The sequence below is a fragment of the Protobothrops mucrosquamatus genome, unplaced genomic scaffold, assembly GCF_001527695.2.
Source record: "Protobothrops mucrosquamatus isolate PMUCROS unplaced genomic scaffold, P.Mucros_1.0 scaffold632, whole genome shotgun sequence".
NCBI lineage: Eukaryota > Metazoa > Chordata > Lepidosauria > Squamata > Viperidae > Protobothrops > Protobothrops mucrosquamatus.
The window spans coordinates 182,666-209,209 of record NW_015386924.1 but is presented as its reverse complement, the minus strand read 5'-3'; the positions used below and the strand labels follow the sequence as shown (position 1 = coordinate 209,209).

The following is a 26,544-nucleotide window of genomic DNA, read 5'->3' as shown; positions in this document are numbered from 1 at the left end:
TTGTAATCTTATAAGATGATGCAGTTAAAATGCTATTTGTGAATTATAAGCAGATATGAATAACAAATGGCCAAAGGAATGAAAAGATCCATTTATATTTCTTTATTGTACCTCACCCACAGCCTGTTTGTAGCAGGCTGTAAATATTGCAAAATAAATTAATATTCAAATTCCATAAATGACCCTATTAGAAAATGTTCAAATGATCAAACAATTGCTCTTATTTCACACACTGATAAGATAATGCTCTAAGTTCTGCAATCTAGACCTCAACAATATGTGAACTGCCAGATGCATAAGCTGGATTCATAGGTTCAAGGATAAAAAATAGAAAAGGCAAAGTAATTCCTGTAAGACATCTATTTTTGTTGCATTATATTAAAGCTTTTGACTGAAAAATCACAACAATCTGTGGATAGTCCTTAAAACAGGGGTGTACTAGACACCCCATCTGCTTATTGAAGATTTTGAATGATGACCAGGAAGTAACAGTTGGATTGGTATATGGAGCAACTGAATGGTTGAAAAGAAAGCAGTCCTCCAAGGTGGTATATTTCCCTGTTATTAATTTAAAAGCAGAAAGCAACAAAGATTCCTGGATTAAGAATAGAAATTGGAATTAAAACTTCTGGGAGAAACCTCAACAACCTGAAATGGAGAGGTATACCACTTTGATGGCTGGAAGAAGAAGTTATAGCTGAATTTATCTTCATGGTATAGTTGCAAAAATTCACAGAGCTGTTAATTGTAACCATGAGGTAAAGATACATCTTGGAGAAAGACTTCAATAATTCTGGGCAAAATATTAAAATACCAAGGCGTCACACTTTGGATTTCTGAACTAAGAATCAGTTAAAAGCAAGCTGCTTGATTCCAAATTAGATTCTAACTAGATTTTGCAATTTATGACTATCCTAATGTTAACCATATATGAAAAAGACTGTTTTGTTTGCTTGGGTTTTCCTGGAATGTTTTCCCAAGAGACCTATTTTCAAATGATATAAGACACAGGTTAAACACAGTGAGATGTTTCTGTGCCCATGTGATAATTCAATGCTATTGAAATACTAGAGAAGCCCTCAAGGTACCACACAAGTATAATTCAAAACACTTGTTAGCAAATGTGTGGTTTTGTCCATTCTCTTTTCCATACTTCTCTGAGGGCACAGCCATATACCCTCTTTATCCTGCTGCCAAAATGCTTATCACCTCCCATAAGTTATTCCCATTGAGAAAATGTTATCAGTTTGGAGCAGATTATTTACATGCTAGAAAGTAAGGCATCCTGAAGAATTGTAGAGAGGAGAAGGAAATTGTGGAGAGCTACTCAAGAAAGACAAACTGATATTTTTCCTTCTTGGCTTAAAGCAGGGGTAGTCAACCTTGGCTCTTTTATGACTCGCGGACTTCAACTCCCAGAATTCCTGAGCCAGCTAAGCTGGCTCAGGAATTCTGGGAGTTGAAGTCCGCGAGTCATAAAAGAGCCAAGGTTGACTACCCCTGGCTTAAAGGAAGCCATCTTTCTACAGTGTTGGGTTTTTATGTTTGTGGCTGCTTAGATTTACCTCTCCCTTAAAATCTGGATGAAACAAATGAATGGTTGCAAAAAAACTGGTAGAACTTAATTTGTCTTAACTTTATTTGTCTGCAAATAAGAGAGCAGGGGCAGATTCCTGGGCTCACTTTTTTCAGGCCCTTCTCTCCTCCCGTCAGTCTCTTTGCCTCTACCATTCATCACTTCCAGCAGGTTGGTTTATTTACCTGGGTGCAAAGACAAGGCATGGATAGCCATTGGTTTACAACCATTCATTCAACTGTTTGAAGTTACAGCAGCACTGAACAAAGGGACTTATGATCTGTGTCTAAAGTTATGGTCGTTGCTGCTCCCCCACAAGTCATGTAATCAAAGTTTGGATGCTTGGCAGGCTGCACATACAATTGCAAGGCTTCCATTTTCCCTCCCCTTTTGGTCTCCTGCACTTCATGGCTCCTGATACCCTACTGACCTTCACCATCTTCTTTCTCCCATTGTTGACCAAGCATGCCTGGCCTGGTCCTTCAATAGGCACCTATGGGTTGCTGTCCTACAAATAGGTGGCTTCAGGGACAAAATATTTCTTCTAAACTAATTCTGAACTAATCTTGTTTAAAAGAGTTTTGAAATTAAAACCCTAGGGATTGTAAGTGACCAAATCCTGATTTATCTAAACCTGTTATGAAACTCGTATAACATGTCAAAGAGGTATTGTGTTATAAACAATATCTGCTGTATAAACAGTGCAAGGGGAGGAAGGGTTCAGCAAAGAGATATAACAGGTGTCCTGCTCAAATTCTTACATAGCTGTGAAGTTCATCCAGCAAACTTCAGCTGATTACTTTTCCCAGAGTGGCATTTATTTTACAGAATTTATGGAAGGATAAAATTCTAGCGCGTGAAACATACATATAATCTGAGCTTCTTGTAGAAAACATGCCATGCAGATTGTGCACAATTGTGATGTGGTGCACACTTTATTAAAATATGAAACTATATTATAGACAATCAGTTTATGTTGTTCAAGCTGTTAGCCAAAAATAGTGCAGGTAGAGTTAACTGAAACAAAATAAAATAAAAATAAAAATAAAACATTAATCCCACCTTTAAAAAAATTTTAATCATTGCTTAAATATTTCTCCTTTTCTTGAAATATTTGAGATTAATGGTTATATTTATTTAAATAGTTTGATATTTTTCATTGATCTCTTGATTTTTTTTCTTAAAAGCATACCGTATTCCAGCTGTTTAAACCTGTCTTTGAAATGTAAAGCAGCCATACCTGTTTGAATTTAGTTAAGTTTCTATTATGAATATATGCAGACTTTTTCGGTAATACAGCATAATCTGTTTGGGTCTTTCTTTCCTATATAGTTGCCAAAATTTCACTTTTCCAATGTTGTGCTCCTGTCAGTTAAATCCTAGTAGATTGTGATACTTTTTATTATGCTTTTCTTTTAGTATAATCTCTCTGATTATACTAAACATATTTATGGTTTCAATTCAAATTTTATTTTTAAGATGCAATGCACACTTGATTGTTCATGACAAGCTGATCCTACTGTGTGTTTTACTGATAGGCATCTGGTGTCCTGTACTGCCTGGTGCTGCATATAAAATATTTAATTAAAGTTACTTTACTTAAGCTTAAGTATTTAATTAAGCTTACTCACTTTCAGATATATTTCACACAAAACCTTGTATCATTCTTTTACTTACTTGCTTATATATTTTGGATAGTATGAAATTAAACATTTCTTTTCTGAAGAAGGTGGATATCTTGAGACCTCTAGTGAAAACGTTGGGTGTTGCGGGGATTTAGTATTAAACATGTTGGAAGATACAGTATCTGGTGAAGATTAAATTCTTCCTGTTCATTAAAGACTGGATTCATGATTCATGAGAATTTATAAATGATTTAGGCAGCTTCATAGGAAAATCACTCTATTAAGAAAGAATTATATTGAAATGCAGTCTTCATATGTAGTACTAATATTGCAAAGACGTGTAATATTTCAACACCACTGTGTAATTTTTGTTGTTTGATTAACCTTTATTTAATCTTTTTTTCAGCCTGGTTTTACAACTTTGTTTCAGAAGCATGCAGCTAGTAATGTAGTTTTCAGGAGGTAGCTGGGAATATAGAAAACCAGTATATACCCAACTTTGTCTATCAAATGGCAGTCACACAACAAAAATATTTTCTTGTGCTGATGTTCACCTTAAAATTATTTGGGAATTCTGATTGCCCTAACCTTTTCCCTGAAAATCCAAGGATATTTATGGCAAATATGAATTTTTACTAATTAAAGCTGGTGCAGTGGCTACAGTTGCTCTTAACTGAGATAATAAATTGGCCATACCTAATAAGTTCTGAATTACTGTATTGTCTTGTTAAGTCTCAGAAATCTTTTTTAGTAGCATATTTTGCCTAACACTGCTGGAGCACAATCCAGAGGGCTTATAGATCCTTTTTAAAGTCCGTTTCATGTACCATGCATCAAATGGCTATCCTTACCTAAAGATGCTGAAACTACGTACTGAAATTATTATAATAGACAATTTATTCAGTTAAATTGCGATAGGTTTATAAAAATAACTTTCTTAACCATTTCCAATCTCCCATTGACATGATTTCCCAAAAAGATTCACACACGTGATGGCAAATATACATGTCTCAAGATAATGTTTCAGAACCCAATCTGGGTCGGTCACTGGGACCAGAGGTTTAGACCAGCGGGTTTGGGCTCCAGCACAAGTACGCAAGCTTGGAAGTCTAAACCTCTGGTTCTGATGACCGACCTAGATTGGATTCTGTCACACATGATATTCACCTCACACTAAAATATGTAACGTGAAACCATTTTCTTTCCCTCAGACCTCTATAAGCCAGACTTGATTTATTCATCGGATGTTCATGAATATTTTTTAAAAAGTTCCTCTGCTTTTAAAAGCTTTTGACATGAAACAGAGGCTGTCTGCCATGATTAGCATTGTCTCACCAAGCAGTCCAATGCCATAATTAGATTAATTGTATTGATTTTAAAATTAAAAAGATAAAATGTGGTTAATTTAAAAAGCTTTTTATTTTTCTTTATTATTTTTTAATACTGCCTCATATGTTTTTGCACATGGATCTGAGAAATCCAGCCATGTATGGTAATATTACATCTCCATATTATATTGACCCCCCATTAATAACTAGAACCTATGAAATTTTGGGCCTTTGTTGCCACAGCATTAGTCTTTCTTACTTTTTTTTTCAAAATAATAATACCAAATTAAAACCAGAGGGTAATACTGCAGTAATGTTGCATATTTTTTGGGGGGATTAGCTTTCTCACTAGGCCAGGGGTAGGCAACTTCGGCTCTATTATAAATCATGGACTTCAACTCCCAGAATTCCTGAGTCAGCATAGCTGACTCAGGAATTCTGGGAGTTGAAGTCCATGAGTCATAAAAGAGCCGAGGTTGCCTACCCCTGCACTAGGCAAAATGAGACTGTTTTTGGATATCGTAAAACAGCAAACTGATGTGATCATCTTCTTTTGCATAGGTCATCTTTTTTTTTCTTTAGAATTTTCTGCCTTGCTGATCAAAATATTTTCCCCAAACTCTGTGCATCTTAATTTGGTACTGGTATTTATAATGTTTCCTGTTCTGCTTTGAGGCAACAATGTCTCTTGGTCTAATCATATGGCCTTTAAATGAAGATCACTTTTAAATTGGATGTGGGACCACTTAGAGTTACATAGGGATAGAATGTTCTCACCAAATATCTGCTGCCACATTTTTGATGCACTTCATAAATTTATATTCTACATAATTTCAATGTAGGATGCTTTGCTACATTGTCCTATGTATGTTTCTGCTCCCATCTTACAATTAGTGTATTTTTGTTTGGAAATGGGCTTTTCTAAATATACTTTTATTGCCTTTGCTGCCTTGAATTTGCTCTTTCTTATGTTGCAGTATTGCTTTGGCCTTGGTGAAAAGATCTGTCAGAAACATGACAAATAGTTCCAACTACTGTAACATTGAACTATATGATTTGACTTGGTTTAGGGCAGATTTCTGTGTACCTATTAGTGCCTTAGCTTAGAAAACCACCTTTGTGACCCTAGAAATATGGATAGATGTTGTGCTTCCCCTTCCCTCTTAGTTACGAAGAGAAACTTTCTTGTAACCAGTACTTTGTAACACTAGCTAAGCATCTTGTTTGCAAAAGCTTTCAAACATAGTTGGGGCATTTGAAATTGTGTATCTGCAGCTTTGTAAAAAATGACATCAAGAAATGTGTCACTTTGTGAACTTCCATGGGAGGTATGGGGAACTGAAGATGACCTTGACAAAGACCAAGGTACTGGGGAATAGAGGATAGAAGATAAGGAGAGGATGGGAGATTGCCCACATCTGCTGTGGATGGTACTTCTTGTTTGGAGATTGCAGGACAACAGTTTCCCATAGATTTAAGCACTGGGAGACAGAAGAATTAACCGTCTTGCTTGCAGGTCTGGCAGACCCTTTTAAAGGACACCTCACTTTCTAACTAGTTTTGTAAATTGCCTATTTAACCATCTTAAAGCTATTAGAGACCTTTGGTACAACAAGTTTGAAAAGTCATTAGTTTTATCTTCAATCAATCAATCAGAATAGAGCTGGAAAGGACCTTGGACACCCTATACCAGGGGTAGGCAACCTCGGCTCTTTTATGACTCATGGACTTCAACTCCCAGAATTCCTGAGTCAGCATAGCTATGCTGACTCAGGAATTCTGGGAGTTGAAGTCCATGAATCATAAAAGAGCCAAGGTTGCCTACCTCTGCCCTATACCATTTCAGACAAGTGACTGTCCAGTCTCTTCTTAAAAACCTCCAGTGATAAAGCATCTACAATTTCTGAAGGCAAGCTATTCCACTAGTTAATTGTCCACTGTTAGGAAGTTTCTCCTTAGTTGTTTCTCTTCTTGATTAGTTTCTATCTGTTGTTTCTTATTTTGCCTTCTGGTGCTTTGAAAAATAAGTTGACCCCCTCCTTGTGGCAGCCTCTCAAATACTGGAATACTGCTATCATGTCCTCCCCCCAGTCCTTCCTTTCTCTATACTAGTCAAACCCAAATCCTGCAACCGTTCTTCATATGTTTTAGTCTCCAGGCCTTTAATCATCTTAGTTGCTCTTCTTTGCACTTTTTCCAAAGTCTCAATATCTTTTTTTTGTAATGTGGTGACCAAAAATAGATGCATTATTCCAGGTGTGGTTTTACTAAGGCTTTATAAAATGGTACTAATACTTCACATGATTTTGATTCTCTGTCTCTGTTTATACAGCCAAGGATTGTATTAGCTTTTTTGGCTGCTGCCGCACACTGCTCGTTCATATTTAAGTGATTGTCCACTAGGATTCCAAGATCCTTCTCACAGTTACTGTTTTTGAGCCATATTTCGCCTAATCTGTACTTGTACCTTTGGTTTTTCCTGCCTGTGTAAAACCTTGCTTTTCTCCACATTAAATTTCGTATTGTTGGATAGGGCCCATTTGTGATCATGCAGGGCACAGCACAGAGGCAAAACAGTCAACTGGCAGTTCAAACTGCCCTTTATTTGCTCCAATTTTCCCCAAAAGCTCCCACGTTTCTGCAAGCCACAGAACAAAGTAAGACACACACACCTTCAGCAGCCTCTGGCTGCAAGTAGTTTCACAAGTTTTTAACTCTTCAGGCAGGGAAAGTGTGTGTATGGAACAAGCCAGTGCTCCTTCAGGTTTGGACACACAGAGTTAGATTAGAAGAGTAATTTACTCAAGGCTACGTAGATAACAAGGAAAGAAACATACATCCAAAATCTAACCAGTCTGTGGAAATACAAGCTTGCCTGAGCAGTTTCAGAAGAGAAGCCAAAATTCAATCCGAGGTCTTTGAACACTACATCAAGTTTGTCAGCCAGTCCAATGATCAGAGTTTCAGGGTTTCCAAGCAGAAATCACAACACAGAACAAGAGATCAGAGAGTTGTTTCTGTTGTGATTCCGTGCCAGGCTGTGTTCCCAACAGCTGAGTCTGAGGAATCTGAGGAGGAGGTGGAGGAGGCATTTGAAGGGTCATCAGGGTCAGAGGGAGGCTCTGATGAATTACAGGACTCACGGCTTGATGAAGAGCCTGGGCCCTCCAGTCGTGTTCCTGATGAAGCTCAGCTGTGTGAGGGGACTGAGTCAGACTCGGACGACTCACACCTGATGGACTTGCTAATTGATGCTTGCGCACGCAGGCAATTAGCAAGAGTAAATCAGCAGCAGTCAATGGGACAACTCCAGAGAAAACGGAGAAGGCACTGAGAGGCAATGCCTTGGAACTGCTGTATAAAAAGAGGAGGTGTGGGCGGTGCTGGTTGCTGAAGGCAACCGTTTGTAAGAACTTCCAGGGATCATGGTCTGTTTGTTTTACCGATGAATGTCTTGTTTAACTCCTGCTGTTTGTTTTTTTAACCAATTATCTGTTGGAAAAGTATTCTTTTGTTTTTGAGAAAACTTATCAGGACTGTTTTTGAAATAAAAAGGGGTTGGTTTTCCCAGCCTACTGTTAAAGAGGGGTTTGTTTTTGTGACGCAACAAAGATGGATGTAGGCTGGGACAGAACAGTTTCCAAGATCAGCAACGGCACACAAAACTCCAAGCATTCAGCGTTTGTTCCCGACAAATGCCCCTCCCCACAGCATCTCCTTAAGTCTCAGTCTCCAGGTGTGCTTTGTGGAGAGGGGCAGGGAGCTCTCCTCCCGACTAGTTGAGTCTGCCTGCGTTGTTCCCTCTTTCTCTCTATTCTCCATGCTCTAGGATCAGGAGGGGGTGGCCCTTGCTCCTCACTTGAGCTCTGTCTCTCATGTTCATCCTGTCCCAATCCTGAAAGGCTCTGGCCTGCCTCAGCCTGCTCTTCCCCACATTCCTCTGAAGCCACAGACACCCCTCCCTCAACCTCCATGGTTCCAGCTCATTTTCCTCAGCAGATTTAGTCTCCAATGGGAGCATGACACCATTGTTGAAGTCTGTCAAGATCTTTTTGGATCTTGAGCTTGTCTTCTGGGTTGTTGGCTATTCCTGCCAGTTTAGTGTCATTGCAAATTTCATGAGATCCCCTTCTATTCCCTGATCTAAATCATTCATGAAGATATTGAAGAGTACTGGGCCTAAGACGCAACCTTGTGATATCCCACTGCTTACTTCCCTCCATGTAGGCATAGTACCATTAAGGACTACTCATTGAGTATGGCTTGTCAGCCAATTACAAATCCATCTGGTGGTGCTGCTGTCTTTCCCACATTTTTCTAGCTTACCAAGAAGTAGGTTGTGGTCTTATTTGTCAAATGCCTTGCTGAAATCTAAGTATACTATGTCTACAGCATTTTGCTAGTCTACTAATTTAGTCATTTTGTCAAAGAATGATTATAAGATTGGTTTGACATGATCTATTTTTAACAAACCCATGCTGGCTTTTAGTTATAATTTTATTTGTTTCTAGATATTCGCAGATCTGTTTTTTGATTATCTTTTCCAGTATCTTCCCAGGTATTGATGTTAGGCTGATTGGTCTGTAGTTTTCTTTTTTGAAGATGGGAACCACATCAGCTCTTTTCCAATCCTCAGGTAATTCCCTGATGTTCCAGGATTTTTGAAAGATATGGTACAATGGTTCTGAGATGACATCTGCCAACTCCTTTAGAACTTTGGGATATAAACCATCAGGTCTCGATGATTTATATTTGTCAAGATCAGATAGGTATTCTCTAAGCGTTTTCTTGCTTATTTTAATTTTTATTTCTAGTCTTTTATAGTTAGTTTTTTGTTAGGTTGGGCTATAGTTTCTTTTTGCGTGAAGACTGATGCAAAGAATGAGTTAAGCAGCTCTGTTTTCTCTCTACTGCCTGTTACTTCCTTGCCATCATCTCTCTTAAGTGGACCTATTGTTTCCTTGACTTTTTTCTTGTTATTTATATCTTTAAAGAAACTTTTTTATTATTATTTTGACTTTTGTTGCAAGCAGATTCGGGCTATATGCTGATATTCTGCCTTAGTTTTGTGTTCCTCTTTCCATTTTTGTACTCGTCACTTTTATCTTTCAGTTCATCAGACAGATCTTTGTGCAACCATGCTGGTTTTTTCTTGGTTTTCTTGGTTTTCTTTTTCAATGATATTGTGCTGGATTTTATGATCATATTTTTCAGAGTTTCCCATCACTTCTTGAGTTGTTTTCCTTTTCAGGATTTTCATCCATAAAATTTTTCTTAGGCTCTCTCTGAGTTTGTTAAAATCAGCTCTTGTAAAGTTTAAGACACTGACTGTATTATGTTCTATTGCTTGTGTTTGCATTATATTGAATTCCAATATGACGTGGTCACTCTCGCCCAAAATTCCAGCAATTTCAACTATCACTTCTTCTCTATTAGTAAGAAGTAGGTCTAGTATAGATTTTCCTCTAGTTCCCTCCTCTATCTTTTGGATGACAGAGTTGTCAGCTAGGTTGGTTAGGAATCTGTTTGATCTCCCACTTGTTGCAGAGTTTGTCTCCCACTTGATAGTTAATGTCTCCCATTATTGCTGTGGTATATTTCCTCTATACATTCAACTCAGAATGAAAAAAAATGATTATAAGTTTAAGCATGTAAAGAATTTGAGATAAACAGTGAAAAGCTAAATATGTTTTTTGATCTAAGAAACCTATAACTGGATGAATGGTGCAGATAAATTTGGAATATTGACTTTTACTAAGTGTTTGGAATTAACTAAAAATAGTTTCTTATGGGAAACAGGCTTATTTTGGCTATCCTGGCTATTGTAAGTCATAACAAAGATAAGTTATTTTATGATTTTAGAAACTGAACACTAGAGGGGACTAAAGATTCTAAGCAGAAGAGGAAAAAAAATGCAAGCCTGTTCTTGATGTCAGTTAATACTGGGACTTAAAAATGGTAAAAAATATTATGAGAAACGTTAAAGGAAATCTTTAAAGAATGGAACCAGAAACTAGTAACTACAATATCAATAGTCAGTAATGTCTGCTTCTGTGGATAGACTATGTCCAAAATATATTAATGAAGAAATGACAGATGTGAAACAAATTTTGTCTGAAAAGACAGAGAAAGTACAGAGTGTAGAACTACAAATGACTGTTCAAGAGAATGATTTGGAAAAGGACCCTTTACTAGATACATAAAAGAAACTGGCTGAAATTTTAAAAACTAAATGGAAATACAGACTAAGTCAGCCTCTAAGTGTTCTCTTATTGGATCTACAAAAGAGGCTTGCTCCATCCTTGAAGAAATCTGCAATGGGATAAAGAAGATTAACGATAAATTAAATCCCATGACAATATTTGATTGAATTAAAGATTAAGATTCCTAGAACTAAAGAAAAGAAATAAAATTGATTTATTTAATCAAGGTTAAAATAACACACTGTTTTGCACAGTTTCATAGAATTTTTGTTGATACCAGGATTGAAAAAATGATGCTTTATGGATCTGCTTATTAAATTATCAATTAATTAATAACAGATGTTTAATAATTTATGTGTAATCTTGTAAGGCTGAAGAGTTACTAAATTTGTTTATATATGTGATGAAACTTAGAAGTCATTTTAAATGTATTTTCTTTTATTATATTTCTTTTTTTCTTCATCTTTTTACTGCACTTTTTATTCCTTTTTCTATTCTTTTCTCTGCTACTTATTTTTTTTTTTGCCGTTCGAGTTTAGTTGTATTCATATTTACTATTGTAATAAAAATTCTTATTAAAAATACATTTAAAAAAAGAAATGACACTTTGCATGTTTTACAGAGAAATTTTAAAGCTTTGATCTTGTTTTCTTTGCTTAAAGGTTCTGCTGGAGCCAGGAGTGATTCAGGATGTGCTTGCTGCAGGTAGCCATCTCCAGCTGCTGGAAATGCTTAGTTTATGTTCACACTATCTTATCCAGGTAAGGATAATAACATGGATATTTTTCTTTGTTTTTCTGAGCTCAGTTCAAATGCTATATATAGGGATGAATTTCAAAGTACAGTACTTGTAGCTCAATGTGATAATTACCATGAATTAGCATGGATTTGTCAAAGACAAATCTTGCTAGACTAAGATTTAATAGATAATGAGTAAGATATATCTTTAATAATAGATTTAGTAGATTATGAGTAAGATATATCTTTACCTCAGTAAGCCATTTAACAAAGTTGTAATTGGCAACAATTAAGTATTGGCTTGGTGGTATGACAATGAAGATACTCTGCCTTGAAAATGGTGCTCAAAAACTGTTCATTCAAACTTCCTTGTCCAACTAAATGAAACATCAGATAAGGTCCCACAAGTTTTAGTCCTTTACTTGTATTCTTTAGCTTTTTTTTTTTTTTTTTTAAACTTATATAGGTGGTTGGAGGAAATACTTATCAAATCGAAACATGGAAGAAAATTGGGCAAAATAGCTAATACACTAGAAGGGAGAATTAAATTCAAATACCCTAGAAGACAGCAATAAAATTCAAATCTGTCTTGATAGGTTAAAGAAAGAGGCTGAAGAACAACATGACATTTAACAATTTAGTTATTCTTAATTAAAGGTATTTCCTATAATAAATACTGACTTTCATTAGCCCTACAACTTGAAATGAAAAGCATTCACAATTAAATTCTTTTTTGTTACGCTACAGTGGTGGTGATGCATTCAGCCTTACCTAATCCATTTTTTAAGAATTTCATTATTAGCATGTTAGTACAATTTCCTGCTCCATGCAGAGATCCAAATTAAATGATTCACAATAAATGAAAAAAAAATAGCCTCTCAGGGAATTTTTACAACTATTGCTCGTAATGTTTTGATTTTTTCTTTAATATTAAACCATAATAGGTTTCATAAAACTTAAATAGATTGTTCCATGTCTTGACATAGTTGATGCAGAACATATTTCTTCATCTTTTTAGGCACTTATAGAAGAGTTATCGTAATTCATCCATCACCACTATCAATTCTATTCTAACATTCAGAGATCTTTTAATTTCTTTTATAGGATTTATTTTCAGGTCTTCTAATCATACACATTGTTCTACCTGGCCTAAATCCTCTTTAAAGAGTGGTGGTCTCAGGTGGACAAAATACTTAATGTGCAGTATGACCACTGAAAAATAAAACATGATCAATACTTCTATTTGGTAACTATACTGTTAAAATTTGGCCTAAAATCGATTGATGTACTTTACATCCATAATACCTTGCTGATTTAAGGTCAGTTAATAATTACTTTTCTAATATCTTTTTAACAAATATATATATATAGTTAATATATAGAGAATTGATATCACTTTCACTTTATTATATAACTAAGGTTACGAATATGCCAATGATATTCTTAAAATGAGGAAAATTAAAATCATGGTCAAAATATCAAAGTTATAACTTTGATATATAATCCAGGGAAATCATGGATATTTGTTTCTTCCTTCAAATTTAATTTGTTAATCTGTTTAAAATATTTAACTGGCACCAGCTAAATATTTAATCTGTTTAAAATATTTAATTGGAATCACCTAAAAGAGCAATGAAAAAGTAATTTTTATGACTTTATTCCTTTTCATGGGAATAGTTTCAACTATGTCTTAATATCTTATTTCCTCTGGATAATACATAAATATTTTTTTCAACTAAGTATTTTCCATTGATTTTCCTAGAGATAATTATCTTCATCCATTAGGACCTTCTTTACAATTACGGTAATATAACACAGTATTTGATTTATTCCTATGGATTATATAAACAAAATATTTACCCTATAACTATGGAGTCCTTAGTGCTGTGCGAGGTTGTTTGTTTGCTTGCAGATCTTTCCTTATCAGACTACATAATATCTTCAACACTGAAATATTACGTAGTCTGGTAAGGAAAGATCTGCAAGCAAACAGCCAAGCTCAGGGAACATCAGGAATTTCACAGTTCAACCCTGAGCTACAGCATTGTCTATTGCTACCCAATAACTGTTTAATTTCTGCAAATTTACAGAAAGAATGTGGATACTCATTAAAGATACTATTATCCATATATAACAGCAAGTTATATTCAAATTTGGGTAATGAATTTCTTGAATTTCCCCAGTTTGTCTTATTAAGCATAGTGAGGGTTTAACATGAAATGAAGGGAGATAAAGGAATCCTTGATACATGCCACTTTGCAATTTAAGTACCAGTGAGATAATCCCGTTATTAATTACTTGAGCAGAGGGATTAGAATAATAAACTGGTATCTATGAAATAATTTTTGTAGGAAATCAAAACTTCTACTTTTCCCTGAACTAAAACCATAATTTGCAGGACTGTATATTGAAAGCTTTTTCTGCACTCAGCAAAGCTAAAAGCGATGATATGTGTTTACTAACAAACAAAGTCAGTATGTGAACTAAGTTTAATTTTATCTGGGTCATGATGTATTTATAGAATCAGATTATGTAATATTGTTTTGTTATAGGTAAATAAACTTCTCTAATCTTCTTGCAATGCATCTGTTAAAATCTTAGCAACAGCACTTAATAGAGATAGCAGGCAGTACTGTGCAGTGATCCGGGTCCTTATCAGCTTTCAAACTTTCAGTTATATAAGCTTCATAATAAGAAAATGACAGGGCCTCCTCTCCCACCCCCAATAAAATGTTTAATATATTTTCAAAAGCATAGAGCTTCCTTTTTTATCACATTGTGTAGATTCTCCATCTGGCCCAGGGGTCTTTTTGGATATTGTTATGTCAATAGTATCATAGATTTTCTGCAGTGTTATAGATGCAACTAAATTCTCTGAATTAGGATTTTGGATAATTTATTGCATTTTTTTTTTTTAAAAAAGTCCTTGTTGCCTATAACTCTATTAGGCCGCCGCGGTGGCTGAATGGTTAAGATGCTGGGCTTGTTGCCTGGAAAGCTGGCAGCCCAGGTTCAAGACCTGAGTGCCACATAATGGGGGGAGCTCCCGTACTCACCCCAGCTCCTGCCAACCTAGCAGTTTGAAAGCCTGCAAATATGAGTAGATAAATAGGTACCACCTTGGTAGGAAGATAACAGCGCTCCATGATGCCATGCTGGCCATGTGACCACGGAAATGTCTATGGACATTGTTGACTCAATGACTTTGACACCAAGATGAGCACTGCCCCCTATGGTCGGCAACGATTCGCAGAGTGAAATCTACAGGAACTCCTTTTTTTACAACTCATTTTGCTGAAATATAAAACCTAAAACTTGAAAATTAATTTCATTATAATTTCTATGAATTAGCCAATTGAATCTCTTTAGCAGACATTGTGTTACCTTTTTTCAGATGTTTTTTCGATGAAAAAGCAATAACTCTCTGTTCCAATATGTTTGTTTCATTGGTTTTATGAAATATTCCATTTCCAATGCATATAATTGATCTGGCTGTAACTTAAAGAATCTAAAACATAATATGCATTCTGAGTTTGATTTGTAGAATACAGTTTCAGTGCTTCTTTTAATTCCAGTTTTCATATTCTATGCTGCAGCGCACACATCTTTTTCCTCCAGGAGGTGTAGGCTATTATCTCACCATAAATATATGCTTATCCCAATCTGCCCTCTCTATTTATTTGAGAAAAAAAGAGTAAAAAAACCCACTATATCTTTTTTTTGCAGTTGTTCAACAAATTGAGAGTCTTCCAGCAAAGAATTATTAAAATATCATCTGATGAGATTCTACTTTTCAAAACCAATGATAATACTACTGGTGTGTGATCAGAAATGAGCCTGTTTAATTTAGTTTGTTATGGTTGTAGATCAGAGTAACTTAAAATAATAAAATAGGTACATCAAAATTGAAACATGAGTAAAATAATATATCAGAACTCATATGAAAATTACATTAACTTAAATTACTTGCATGTATGCTATCTGAAGCAACTGTTCACATTCCATCATAGCCAGTATAGAGAAACTGACTGTATTTCCTTAGATTTCTACCTCCTGATCAGCTCATAGGAGACTGAGAGATCATTGTCAATCCTGCTTAAATACTGGGTTGTGATGGGAGAAATGCATATAGACACACACTGAATTTCTCTATAAAAGTATACAGTGCAACACTGCGTGATCTACAATTTTGATTTTCCCCTATCAAAAGTCAAGAATAGATGCTACTCTTTAGGAACATTGCAAGATCTGTTCTGTAAAAGAGCAGACAGAAGAGTGGGCCAATGTAAAAGCTCTTCTTATAAATTACATTAAAATTAATTTAAACTCAAACTACATGTGCTTGAGTTTCAATGAATGCTACTCCAGTCTCTGCTGAAAGGACTGGGTTTGGGATGCATTGTGGAATCAGAAATAAATCCTTTCGAAAACCTACGGTAATCGGACAACTTCTACAAAACTTTTTGTAGTCATATGTTTGAAAGGCACAAAATAGCTATACTTCCAACTTTGACTTCCAACGCTTTCTGTTCACTAGGTGTATAAGTTACCTCCTTTCATATGAAAAAGACTTAAAATGTCCACTTTCCATTAATCCTGTTGGGAAATTAATACATATTGTAATTTTTTTCCCATGCAGGATTCATACTAATTGTTCCTGCATTTTAAACCAGTTTCATTTAAAAGTTGTCTTTTCTTTCATGACTATTTCCCCCCCAAGATTAATTGTTGAAGTATCAAATGATTTGTCCCACATTCAGAATTCTCATTTATCTTTTTTCATTCACTAATTTCTCAGTTTTCATCATAAACAAATCAGTTGTGCTTTTTGGTTCATTCCTTTTTTCATATGTATGTGGAAAATAGAGGTAATCTTAAACTATGTATCTGAAATTATCATTTTCTCAGAAGATGCTCATCTCTCCTCATTCTCATTCATTCTTAGTCTCCAAATGGCCTAGGTTTTTTGGGTTTTTTTGTATTCAGTTCACATTTATTCAGAATGCTATGTGTTTTTTCTCCAGACTCATTCCCTATTCTTCCATTTTCACCATTCACTAGAACGCAACAAGTAGTTATCTTTAATCTAAGGTTTCATACTTCATCAATAACAAACTGGATGATAACAATACATACTTTCTGTTACATATTATATAATCTTTTTTCATTTAATTTATGCTTTCCCTGCATGCATTCTTCAATTCTATTTCACAAAACCAAACTATCTTCATGTATACCTATGGTATTATTTGTCTTTTTATTTTACAAAACCACAACATATCTATGTTGCCTGTCTGTTTTCCTTTATTCATTCATTTATGAGGGAGTCCTTGGTGTTCTCTGAGCTTGTCTGTTTTCTTGCAGACATTTTGTTACCCAAACTAGGTAACATCATCAGTGTTGATGAAGTTACCTAGTTTGGGTAACAAAACATTTGCAAAAAAACAAACAAGCTTAGAGAGCATCAAGAACTCCTCATTTCAACCTGGAGCTACAAATATTTCCCTTTATTGGTATCATTAATTTATGCTTTTTCTTTTGTTAGATACAAATTACAATATGTTCCATATGCCTTAGTCATCAGTGGATAGCTAATTGCTTTCTAGCTAATGATGATGATAATGCTAAAAGTGAATATAATGGTTAGTTTGGGCATCTTTTATCCAAAAGCCATGGTTAACCTGAGTCAAGGTCTCATTCTTCTATGCAGGCTAAGATCTATAATGTTGAAACTACTTTGCAAACAACAATATAATATTGTTTTCTCCATTTCATTGCTTAGGTGGCACATGCACCGTCCTGATACTCAGGGTGTAGTCAAAACTGACTGGCCAGTCTTGACTACACCCTGATACTCAGGGTGTAGTCAAAACTGACTGGCCAGTCCTTTGCACAAAATTTGGTCCATGTGGTTCTTTCTATTTAATCCCTGTTATGGACTTTTCAGAGTTGTTTTACAATGAGATATAAGTTCTGTTTGAATTCAATTTTTGTTTTAAAAAAAGTAATTTAATAAATTTTTAAAAATAATTTTAAAAAGTAATTAAAATTTAATTAATCCAAACAAGAAAACTCTAACAGTGTAATGTTAATTTCCACCAAATAAAAAAGTCCTGATTTACAACTGTCTGTAGGCTTTGCGTTCAGGCAGTTACTTTAACTAATAGATTTCACAGGGTGAACAATTCTTTTCCTTAAAAAAAAAGTCAAATAGGAAATAGGAGTCATTGGATAAAGCAACTTCCGTATGGATATGCATCAAGAACTTGCATTTGAATATTCCTTGTTTCTGGTATGATGAGATGATATTGAACTGTACATTTTTCATGCAATACATGCTTTAATTTATATTTCTTGATAAGGAGAACTGAGCAATATATTAAGAGGTGTCCCATAACTGCCATCACATTTCAACTAAGAGAAGTTGCTTGCTTGGAGAGCAGCATCAGATTATAAAGAGTTCCAGAATACCCAAGAACTCTTTTTTTAGAGAAATACCTATTATTATTACCAATGAACAGTAGATGGCAGTATGAGTCCACTAGTCTGAATAAATTAAGGCATTAGAAAGGGGGAAAAAATGAAAAGAAATTATTTATTTTGCTCCATATTAGTCTTGTGACCTAATCAGTAAAAAAGTCATTATTCACACAACACTGGGCAATATGCATTGTAATTTTTAACAAATAATGGGGAACTGTTAACGGTTTCGCAGGAAATACAGCCCTGTCTTGTGCAGCAGTGGTCATTTATCATTGCACTTTGTGAAATCTCTCATTTGTTCTAATTTGAATGTAAATGACTCTAAGGTTTTACAAATAAGGTGACAGACTCACATAAATGTAATTGCAGGGTTCATCTCTCTCTTTTTATATATCACTCATTAAGTTATGAATTAAATACATCGTATTAAACCAGGGGCATGTCCAATGATGATATTGTAATGGCAAATTACTCCATGCTATTAGAGGTGTATTTTTTATTCATGGACATTAATTTGTCATTAAACGGCATTAGTTTAGCACTTTTATGTGGGAGACGTGACCTGAAAGAGGAGACTTGCTGCTGTAATGCTAGAGAAGAGAAATATGAATAGCAGATACATGTCACTCTTTAAGCTCTTCAAATGAAATGGAGGAAAATTTATATCAGCTTCTCTAGGCCTATCCACCCACATGAACAAATTCTTTTTTAAATTGGTTTTTATCCATGTTCAGAGGCATCTCTGAAGAATGAGTGGCCTTCATTTTTAAAATCCCGTTTCCCATTCAAAAGATATGGAGAGAGGTTAAGATGGGAAAATGTTAAGTTCATCTTCACAAGTCTCCCAGCTCTTTGCTGAGTTTTGACTGATTACTCCTTTCAGCGATCAAAAATAGAGACAATAATCTATTTTGCTTTTAGTAAGGAAAAGTAACTTATTTGGTGGGCCAATGTTGTATTCTGTAACAATATTGTGTACCTGAATAGAAAACAAAAAATCCAAAGTATTGCCTTCATTTAAAAAAAAACCTATTTGGATTTAATTGACTCTTTCAGAAATATTTAAGCAAAAGTTAAATTGATGGGAGAAAGGAAGACTTTGGGCATAAGGAGCTAACGTTTAAACTCTGTCCACCCTTCTTTCTCCTCAGTTCTGCCACTAAAGAAGGATTCACAATATATTTGGTGGGATCTGTATGCATCAATCATTAGTTGCATATCAATGGTTTGTGATGGGCGTATACTAAACATGAAGAAAGATATTATAAGCGGGAGGAAAATGAACCCCCAAGTCCTAAGGTTTTTCTCTAACCATGATAAAAAAAGAAAGCTTCCTTTTTCTAGCATTCTTGAGGCATTGAAGGAGACAAGGGGGATCAAGGTTAAAAGCACTTAGGAGTGCCTAAATTAAAGCAAAGTATAGTTAGTACCAAAGTGACAACAGGCCAAATACTGAAAAGAGAAGCAAAAGCAAAATGGAGAAGAAAAATCAAGAGAGGGGATACGGGAATGCAAGGGATGCATCTGAATCCTTAACTGCACTCATGGGATAATAATACCATTATATTTGCCATTGTCTCTAAGATTAAGTCTTTTAGGACATTTATTCAAATACCAATGGTAATGAATTGAAGATGCCAGAAAACACTTAACATTTGGTCTAATTCCTTTTTGTGTCCATGGGTTTGCGCCCTGTAAAGCATTTCTATTCATAGAGGTAAAATGACATTTAAGACTTTGAAGAGTTGATATAGCTGTAATGTTTCAATTCCTATTTTCACTAAGACTGACTGATTCTCTGAAGCATTTCTATGAAATCGTAAAAAAAAAAATCATAGAGAATCTTAAATGGCTTTTGTGAATTCAGTTGTAGGCTTAAATTTCTTTTTACTGCATTTTGCATTTAGTAAATCTAAAAAATGCTATGTTTATTTATTTATTTATTTATTTTATTAAATTTATATCCCGCCCTTCTCCTTGCGGACTCAGGGCGGCTAACAATCAAGTAAAAATACACAGATAACATTACAAAATTAAAATTAATTAAAAAGGAAATATTTAACTGTGATCTAATTAAAATATAATTAAAACCCCCTCTAAAAATTTCCCCTAGGCCAGTCCTGCAAGCTGTTCTTCCTCTCTTATCTTCAAGCATGCGTATATGTATTTGGGACAGAGGGAAAAATTATATATATTTTACGTATGATTTCCACATAATTTTAGTAAATTGTCTACTGAATTACATGTGTTTATACGTATATTGGAAATGGAGCAGTAATACCTTGACATACAATTGTTCTCTAATCCAAAAATAAAGCAGGTGGAGTAACAACTGCCTTGGATATTAATGGCTTGGCTCAGCAATGGAATTCAAAAGCTGTATACACTTTTTCTGTCTTAATTATGCATTCATTAGAAGCTTTTATACCCAACAGAATAAAGTAAATATTTTTTGATCTCTGTAGTGTGCTCCCAGATTGTAGATTTGCACAGCAGGATCTTGATAATCTGAATAAATTGTATTTCCCCAAGGAGTTTATCTTTCAAATAAGGTCATAAAGAAGTACAGCCTCTCCCCATAGTTCTCCTTGTGTTTTTCTTTCCTTTTTATAGAACAGCACACAGGAACAGAGGTATATTGTACTCAGTTCAGTTGTGTGCGTGGTTGTGATTAACTTTCATTTATCAGCCTGTTATTGGTATACATCCTTTTCTGTAGCATATGCAGTGATTAAAAAAAACAAAGGAAAAACAAATGTGAAATAATGCTATAAGAGAAGGTTCATTTGTTGTTATCTTATGTGGTGTTTTACATCCCTCTTGCTGTGTGTGTGTGTGTATGTTTATGTCTATGTGTATGTGTATATACACATTTATACTGTAAGGGGCATACCTATTTGGACCTGCATGTCATATAAATGTATAAAACACGTACAGCATTATGAAGTAGGAGAAACATTTTGAAAAATATTATGGTAGTTAATTCAAATTGCCAATCGAATATGATAAAATTATTTATCAATTGTTAAATTCCTCAGTAAACTATTCTTATGCATGTTTAGTCAAAGCTAAGGCTCCATGAATTCAATAGTATTTCCAGAAAATTGTTATATTAACATTGATAAGTGTATGTTTTATTGTTTATGGTAAACCTCTAAGACATATTGGTGGCTGGCACTATGCAAAGTCTAATCAATAATAATACAGTATTATAATTATAGTACATCCATTGTCAGTTTTAATTATTATGTAATCTTTGCACACTGAATAAATGTTAATTTGTATAATAAATAAATGAGCAATGTGTACATGATTTAAGCAGGGAGTATAATATCCCTCCTTGGAATTTGTTACATTTAGTAGGCACAGTTGGGATATAAGGACAGCAATTTCAGTTTAGTTGCATGCTCTGTTTTAATTATAAGCAAAGTAAGCAAGGTAATTATAACACAAACTTGTTTATTTATTACTACTCTTTGTATGCTGCCTGCTAGTGTGAGTGTTGAAAATGCAATAGCCTGTTTTCAGTAGTGACTGTGATGGATGATTAGCAGTAGGCTTGTTTATTTGTCAGTCTTAAGAGTGAGCCTGAAGAGTAGTGATTCTGTGTAAGATTTGAACATTGAATGGGGAAAATTGTTGTCTCCTGAAGTTTTCTGTGGTATTACAGTCCTACCTAAAAGCAACAGAAGATCAACATAAGGTAATGGAAATAGGCTTGCTGGCTGTTTAGTTGGAGAAAGAGGACAGTGCAGAATGTTGAGGTGGTTCAATGTAGAAGATTAAGGGAACAACGGAATGTGCTTGGGAATCTCTAAAACAAGTTACCTGAATGGGTGCAGAAAATTGTACAGTTGCAAGAAACTGCTGGGACTGCATTGCAGACTGAGTTTTTGGAATATATGATCATTAGATTTGGGCAACGCTTGAAATTTGATTCAAATTATGTTTTATAAAATAATCCTTTTGAAACAACATTTTGAAACAATTCCTAGCATCGAATCAAGTACCTTTTAATCTTTTCAGAAAAAAATTCAGGAATGATGGGGACTTGATGGCATTTTGATTTTGCAAAGTCTCAGACATTGTGAATGTGGACTACGTGCAGGGGTGGGCTGTGTGATGTCTGACACTAACACGACAATTTGGAGGCTGGTATGCTGTCTTTTTCTCATCCTTGCAATTTCTAACTTATAAGGGGTAGAAGGGCAATATTCCAAAAATGTATTGTGATGATGATACCTTTGAACATATCCAGCTGAAACTGTGGAAGGATTAATTTCCTCAGAAAGGTTATGCCTAAAAAGAAGACTCTTGAGGCATTTTGATGCTTCCTCAATACAACTTCACATTCTTTTATCAAATAAAAATTTGAAATGTGAATCAGTCTGAATCAAGTCAGATTTCAGATTTTAAATTCAAACTGAACTTGCCTGATTTAGATACTCCTAATTGTTGCTAGTTTTCACTAGTTACAACCCATGTCACTTAAATAATAATGTAATTGTACAATAGTTTAACATATGTAGGAGATTCCACTTCTTGTATGAATATCCTTGGTCCACAGGAACATAGGCAAGGATAAGAACCATTCTGGTTAATAACCTGAACTTTCATTTATGAATAGTAACATCTACAAAACTTTGGGCATTCATTGTAACATACAGAACAAATAATATCTTTAAAAGAACTATCACAAATTTTGGGCATTCATTTCAATCTACGGAACACATCTCTCTAAAAGAACTATCACAAATAAATACATTCATAGAATTGGAAGGAGCCGTTCAGTCCATTGAATGTAATCTTTATAAATACTATGATCCAGATTGAAGTGATCCAAACAGATCTTCTAGCCTCCACTTGAACACATTCCAATATAAATTAGCTCATTATGTTTCTTGGTATTTGGTTCCATTGTCAAATTGCTCTGACTACTAGGATTTGTTTTTTTAATTTTTACTATCAGCTGGAATCTGACTTCTTTTATAATAATAATAATGATAATGATAATAATAATAATAATAATAATAATAATAATAATAATAATAATAATAATAATAAAAGTTGGAAGGGACCTTGGAGATCATCTAGTCCAACCCCCTGCTCAGGGAGGAAACCCTATGCTATTTCAGACAAATGGCTGTCCACTCTCTTCTTTAAAACTTCCAGTGTTGGAGCATTCACCACTTCTGGAGGCAGGTTGTTCCACTGGTTCATTGTTCTAACTGTCAGGAAGTTTCTCCTTAGTTCTAGGTTGCTTCTCTCCTTGATTAGTTTCCATCCGTTGCTTCTTGTCCTGCCTTCAGGCGCCTTGGAAAATAGCTTGACTCCCTCTTCTTTGTGGCAGCCCCTGAGATATTGGAATACTGCTATCATGTCCCCCCTCGTCCTTCTCTTCATTAAACTAGACATACCCAATTCCAGCAGCCTTTCCTTATACTGTGTGCTTTGGCCTCCAGTCCCCTAATCATCTTTGTTGCTCTTCTCTGTACTCTTTCTAGAATCTCAACATCTTTTTTACATCGTGGTGACCAAAACTGCAGTATTCCAAGTGTGGCCTTACTAAGGCATTGTAAAGTTGTATTAATACTTCACGTGATTTTGATTCTATCCCTCTCTTAATGCAACCCAGCACTGTGTTGGCCTTTTTGGCAGCTGCAGCACACTGCTGGCTCATATTTAAGTGATTTTCCACTAGGACTCCGAGGTCCTTCTCACAGTTACTACTATTGAGCAAGGTACCCCCTATACTATACCTGTAAATTTGGTTTTTCTTGCCTAAATGTAGAACCTTACTTTTTTCACCATTGAATTTCATTTTGTTAGATAGCGCCCAGTGTTCAACCCTGTCTTCTGGAGTGTTGGCCATTCCTGCCAGCTTGGTGTCATCTACAAATTTGATGATTTCCCCATCTATCCCCTCGTCCAAATCGTTGATGAAGATGTTGAAGAGCACTGGGCCCAGAACAGAGCCCTGGGGCATCCCACTACACACTTCCCTCCATGTAGATGTAGTTCCATTGAGGACCACACGCTGAGTACGGCCGGTCAGCCAGCTACAGATCCATCCATTTATTACAACTTAGCAGTTGCAATAAAAAAGCAAGTTGGAATTGGTTTGCGAGTGTGAGGAGGTCCTGAGTGAGAAGGGTCTTTAGAGAAGTTAACATGCAATAGTTCATGGTGAATGTGAAAGTCAACCATGAGCAAAGCTCTTTGGATGACTTTGTGGTTCAGTGTAGGCTGCTGGCTGTCTGAAATTGGTTGTGAACCAGCAATGGAGTAACTGCAGTTACAGACTTCTGATCAGCTGTTTGGTGCTATGCAGTGATAAGCTGGAGGCAATGCCATTCATCTGATGAACATTTGTCAGTAGTGTGCTGGCAACAGTGATGGAATTGACTGTGTTCTTCAGGTGATGGTGGCTAGTTTAGTTGGGTTAGCTTTTCCATTTGTACTTGTGACAGTAGTGATGGCAAGTCCAGGGCTACCTCCCTTAGAATTTTGGAGGGCATGAGCACCCAATGACAGTTTTGAGTAACACTGGGAGCATGAGTAGTATGGTATTCTGACTACAGGATTTATTTGTGTTTTGTGTTGCCACGAGGCCCACCACATTGGCTGTAGCTATCTTATCTCTTAATAAGTCACAACAGAACTCAGAGGCATTGAAGGGTTTGTTGACTGTTCTATTTTACAGGGGCACTGTGGTTTTCCATTTTCTATTCCCAAAAACTGATTGAAGATAAGAATAGGACCTGTGATCCACATTGAAAGTGGGCATTGGTGGACAGTGTTGAATGGTTATGTCTGGGCTACATTTGTTTCCCTTAGTGAGAGACATAGAGAATGATAGTGATTCCCTCAGTACTTCAGGTAGGCATTTCTGAATATAATTTAGTACTCTAGCTATCTTGAAGAGAGAAAGGGTAGAGAATGATGTTGTATCCCGAAAACCTGGTGAATCAACCAGTTGAATGTTTGTGGCGTTAAGGGGGTCCTTTGTTCAAGAGGAAAGAGGACAGGGATTGGGTGAGCTAATGTACTGTAGGGAGGAGCCAGGTAGTAACATAGTGGGGGGAAATGTGGAATATTCAGCTGATGAAGCTGCATGCCAAAAAATGGTATGCCAAGTTGGCACAATGCATACAGCTGATTGGATAATCTACTTTTCAACCAGCAATAAGCCTTTTGGAAACACAATGATATGATAACAATTAATCATTGGGGTTAACTGAAGCATGGCTTAACATGGTTACTTGAAAGGGTTAGAATTTGGTGGTCCTAAAGAAGTGAATAGGGTCCTTGTAACTGAAATGCAGCCACCTGTGTATTAGACTCGTTATCCCTCCTAGTTGAATAAGGTTTCCCAGAATATATTTGTAATTGCCTTAAAGTACATCCAGATGGTGTTGACTATTTCCTTGAGGGATGGACTGGTTTCTCCAGCTCTTAAAAAGTAGCAGTCTGTCCTGTTCTCAAAATAAAAAAAAATCCCTCCATCAAACAGTCCTGGACAATTTTAATCCTAAGAAGGTAGACAGTTTGCATCTCCATTGGCTATAAAGGAATGAGATTATGCAGATACTTTTCAGTTGGAATTACAGTACTGGGCTAGTATTGATTGCACTTGTAGATGACCTGTGCAGGATCGTGATTGGGGATAGTACAGATGGATTATAAAGCTAGATAGCTCAAGGTGGGGAGAGAGGAATTTTGATCTCTGTGCCTGCTTGGATTTTGGCAGTGGAGATCCAAGCAGGCACGGATCAGCAGGGAGCTCTTTCAGCTAGCCCCCAGAGATGAGAAGGAGTCCTCTCGGCAGGCAGCACAGCTTGCAATCTTCCCTTCTAGCTTCCCCATTAACTTTCTGGGGAAGCCTGCAGAGAAAATTGCAAATGACAATCACATGATCATGATCTTAGGGCACTTGGCAACTGGTTGAAAGTGCAAAAGCACTCAGATTGTGATCATGTGTCTGCAAGGGAGGATTGTGACATTTTGTGATGGTCATAAGTGCTTTTCAGGCCCCAAAGCCCCCTTGTGAGGCTGTCGTAACTTTGAATAGTCATTAAGCAAGGATTACCTGTATGCTTGTGGCTTGCCTTCACTTGTGCTGTATTTTTGTTGCAGTGTGTTTTTTTGTTATTTGTCATTTTGTTTTATCCTTTTAAGCCTATGTCAGCACCCAGAGTTGCTGTTCATTAGTTCGGTGGCAGTGATTATATAAATCATTAAAAAAAACCCCACTTAAATCCATTATTCTATATTCTGTTCTCTGATATGAAAGAAAACATGCCTTAACTGTCTTCTGTGTAACATGAATTTACTTAATTTACTTGGACTTCAGTAAGGCATTTGATAAAGTACATCACAACCTACTACTTGACAAGATAGAAAAATGTGGGCTAGACAGCATCACCACCAGATGGATCCGTAGCTGGCTGACCGGCCGTAATCAGCGAGTGGTCCTCAATGGAACCGCATCTACATGGAGGGAAGGCCAACATTAGGCTGCATTAACAGAGGGATAGAATCAAGATCACGTGAAGTGTTAATACCACTTTACAATGTCTTGGTAAGGCCAC

General features: G+C 35.8%; 1 protein-coding gene across 1 annotated transcript in view; it reads left to right on the top strand.

Moving 5' to 3' along the window:
- The window catches only part of KLHL32 (kelch like family member 32), a 70,912-nt gene that overhangs the window by 7,344 nt on the left and 37,024 nt on the right, over nt 1–26,544 (top strand). The window contains exon 4 of the mRNA XM_015817739.2: nt 11,395–11,493. Coding sequence (XP_015673225.2) covers nt 11,395–11,493 — 99 coding nt within the window. The remainder of the gene's footprint in view (nt 1–11,394; nt 11,494–26,544) is intronic.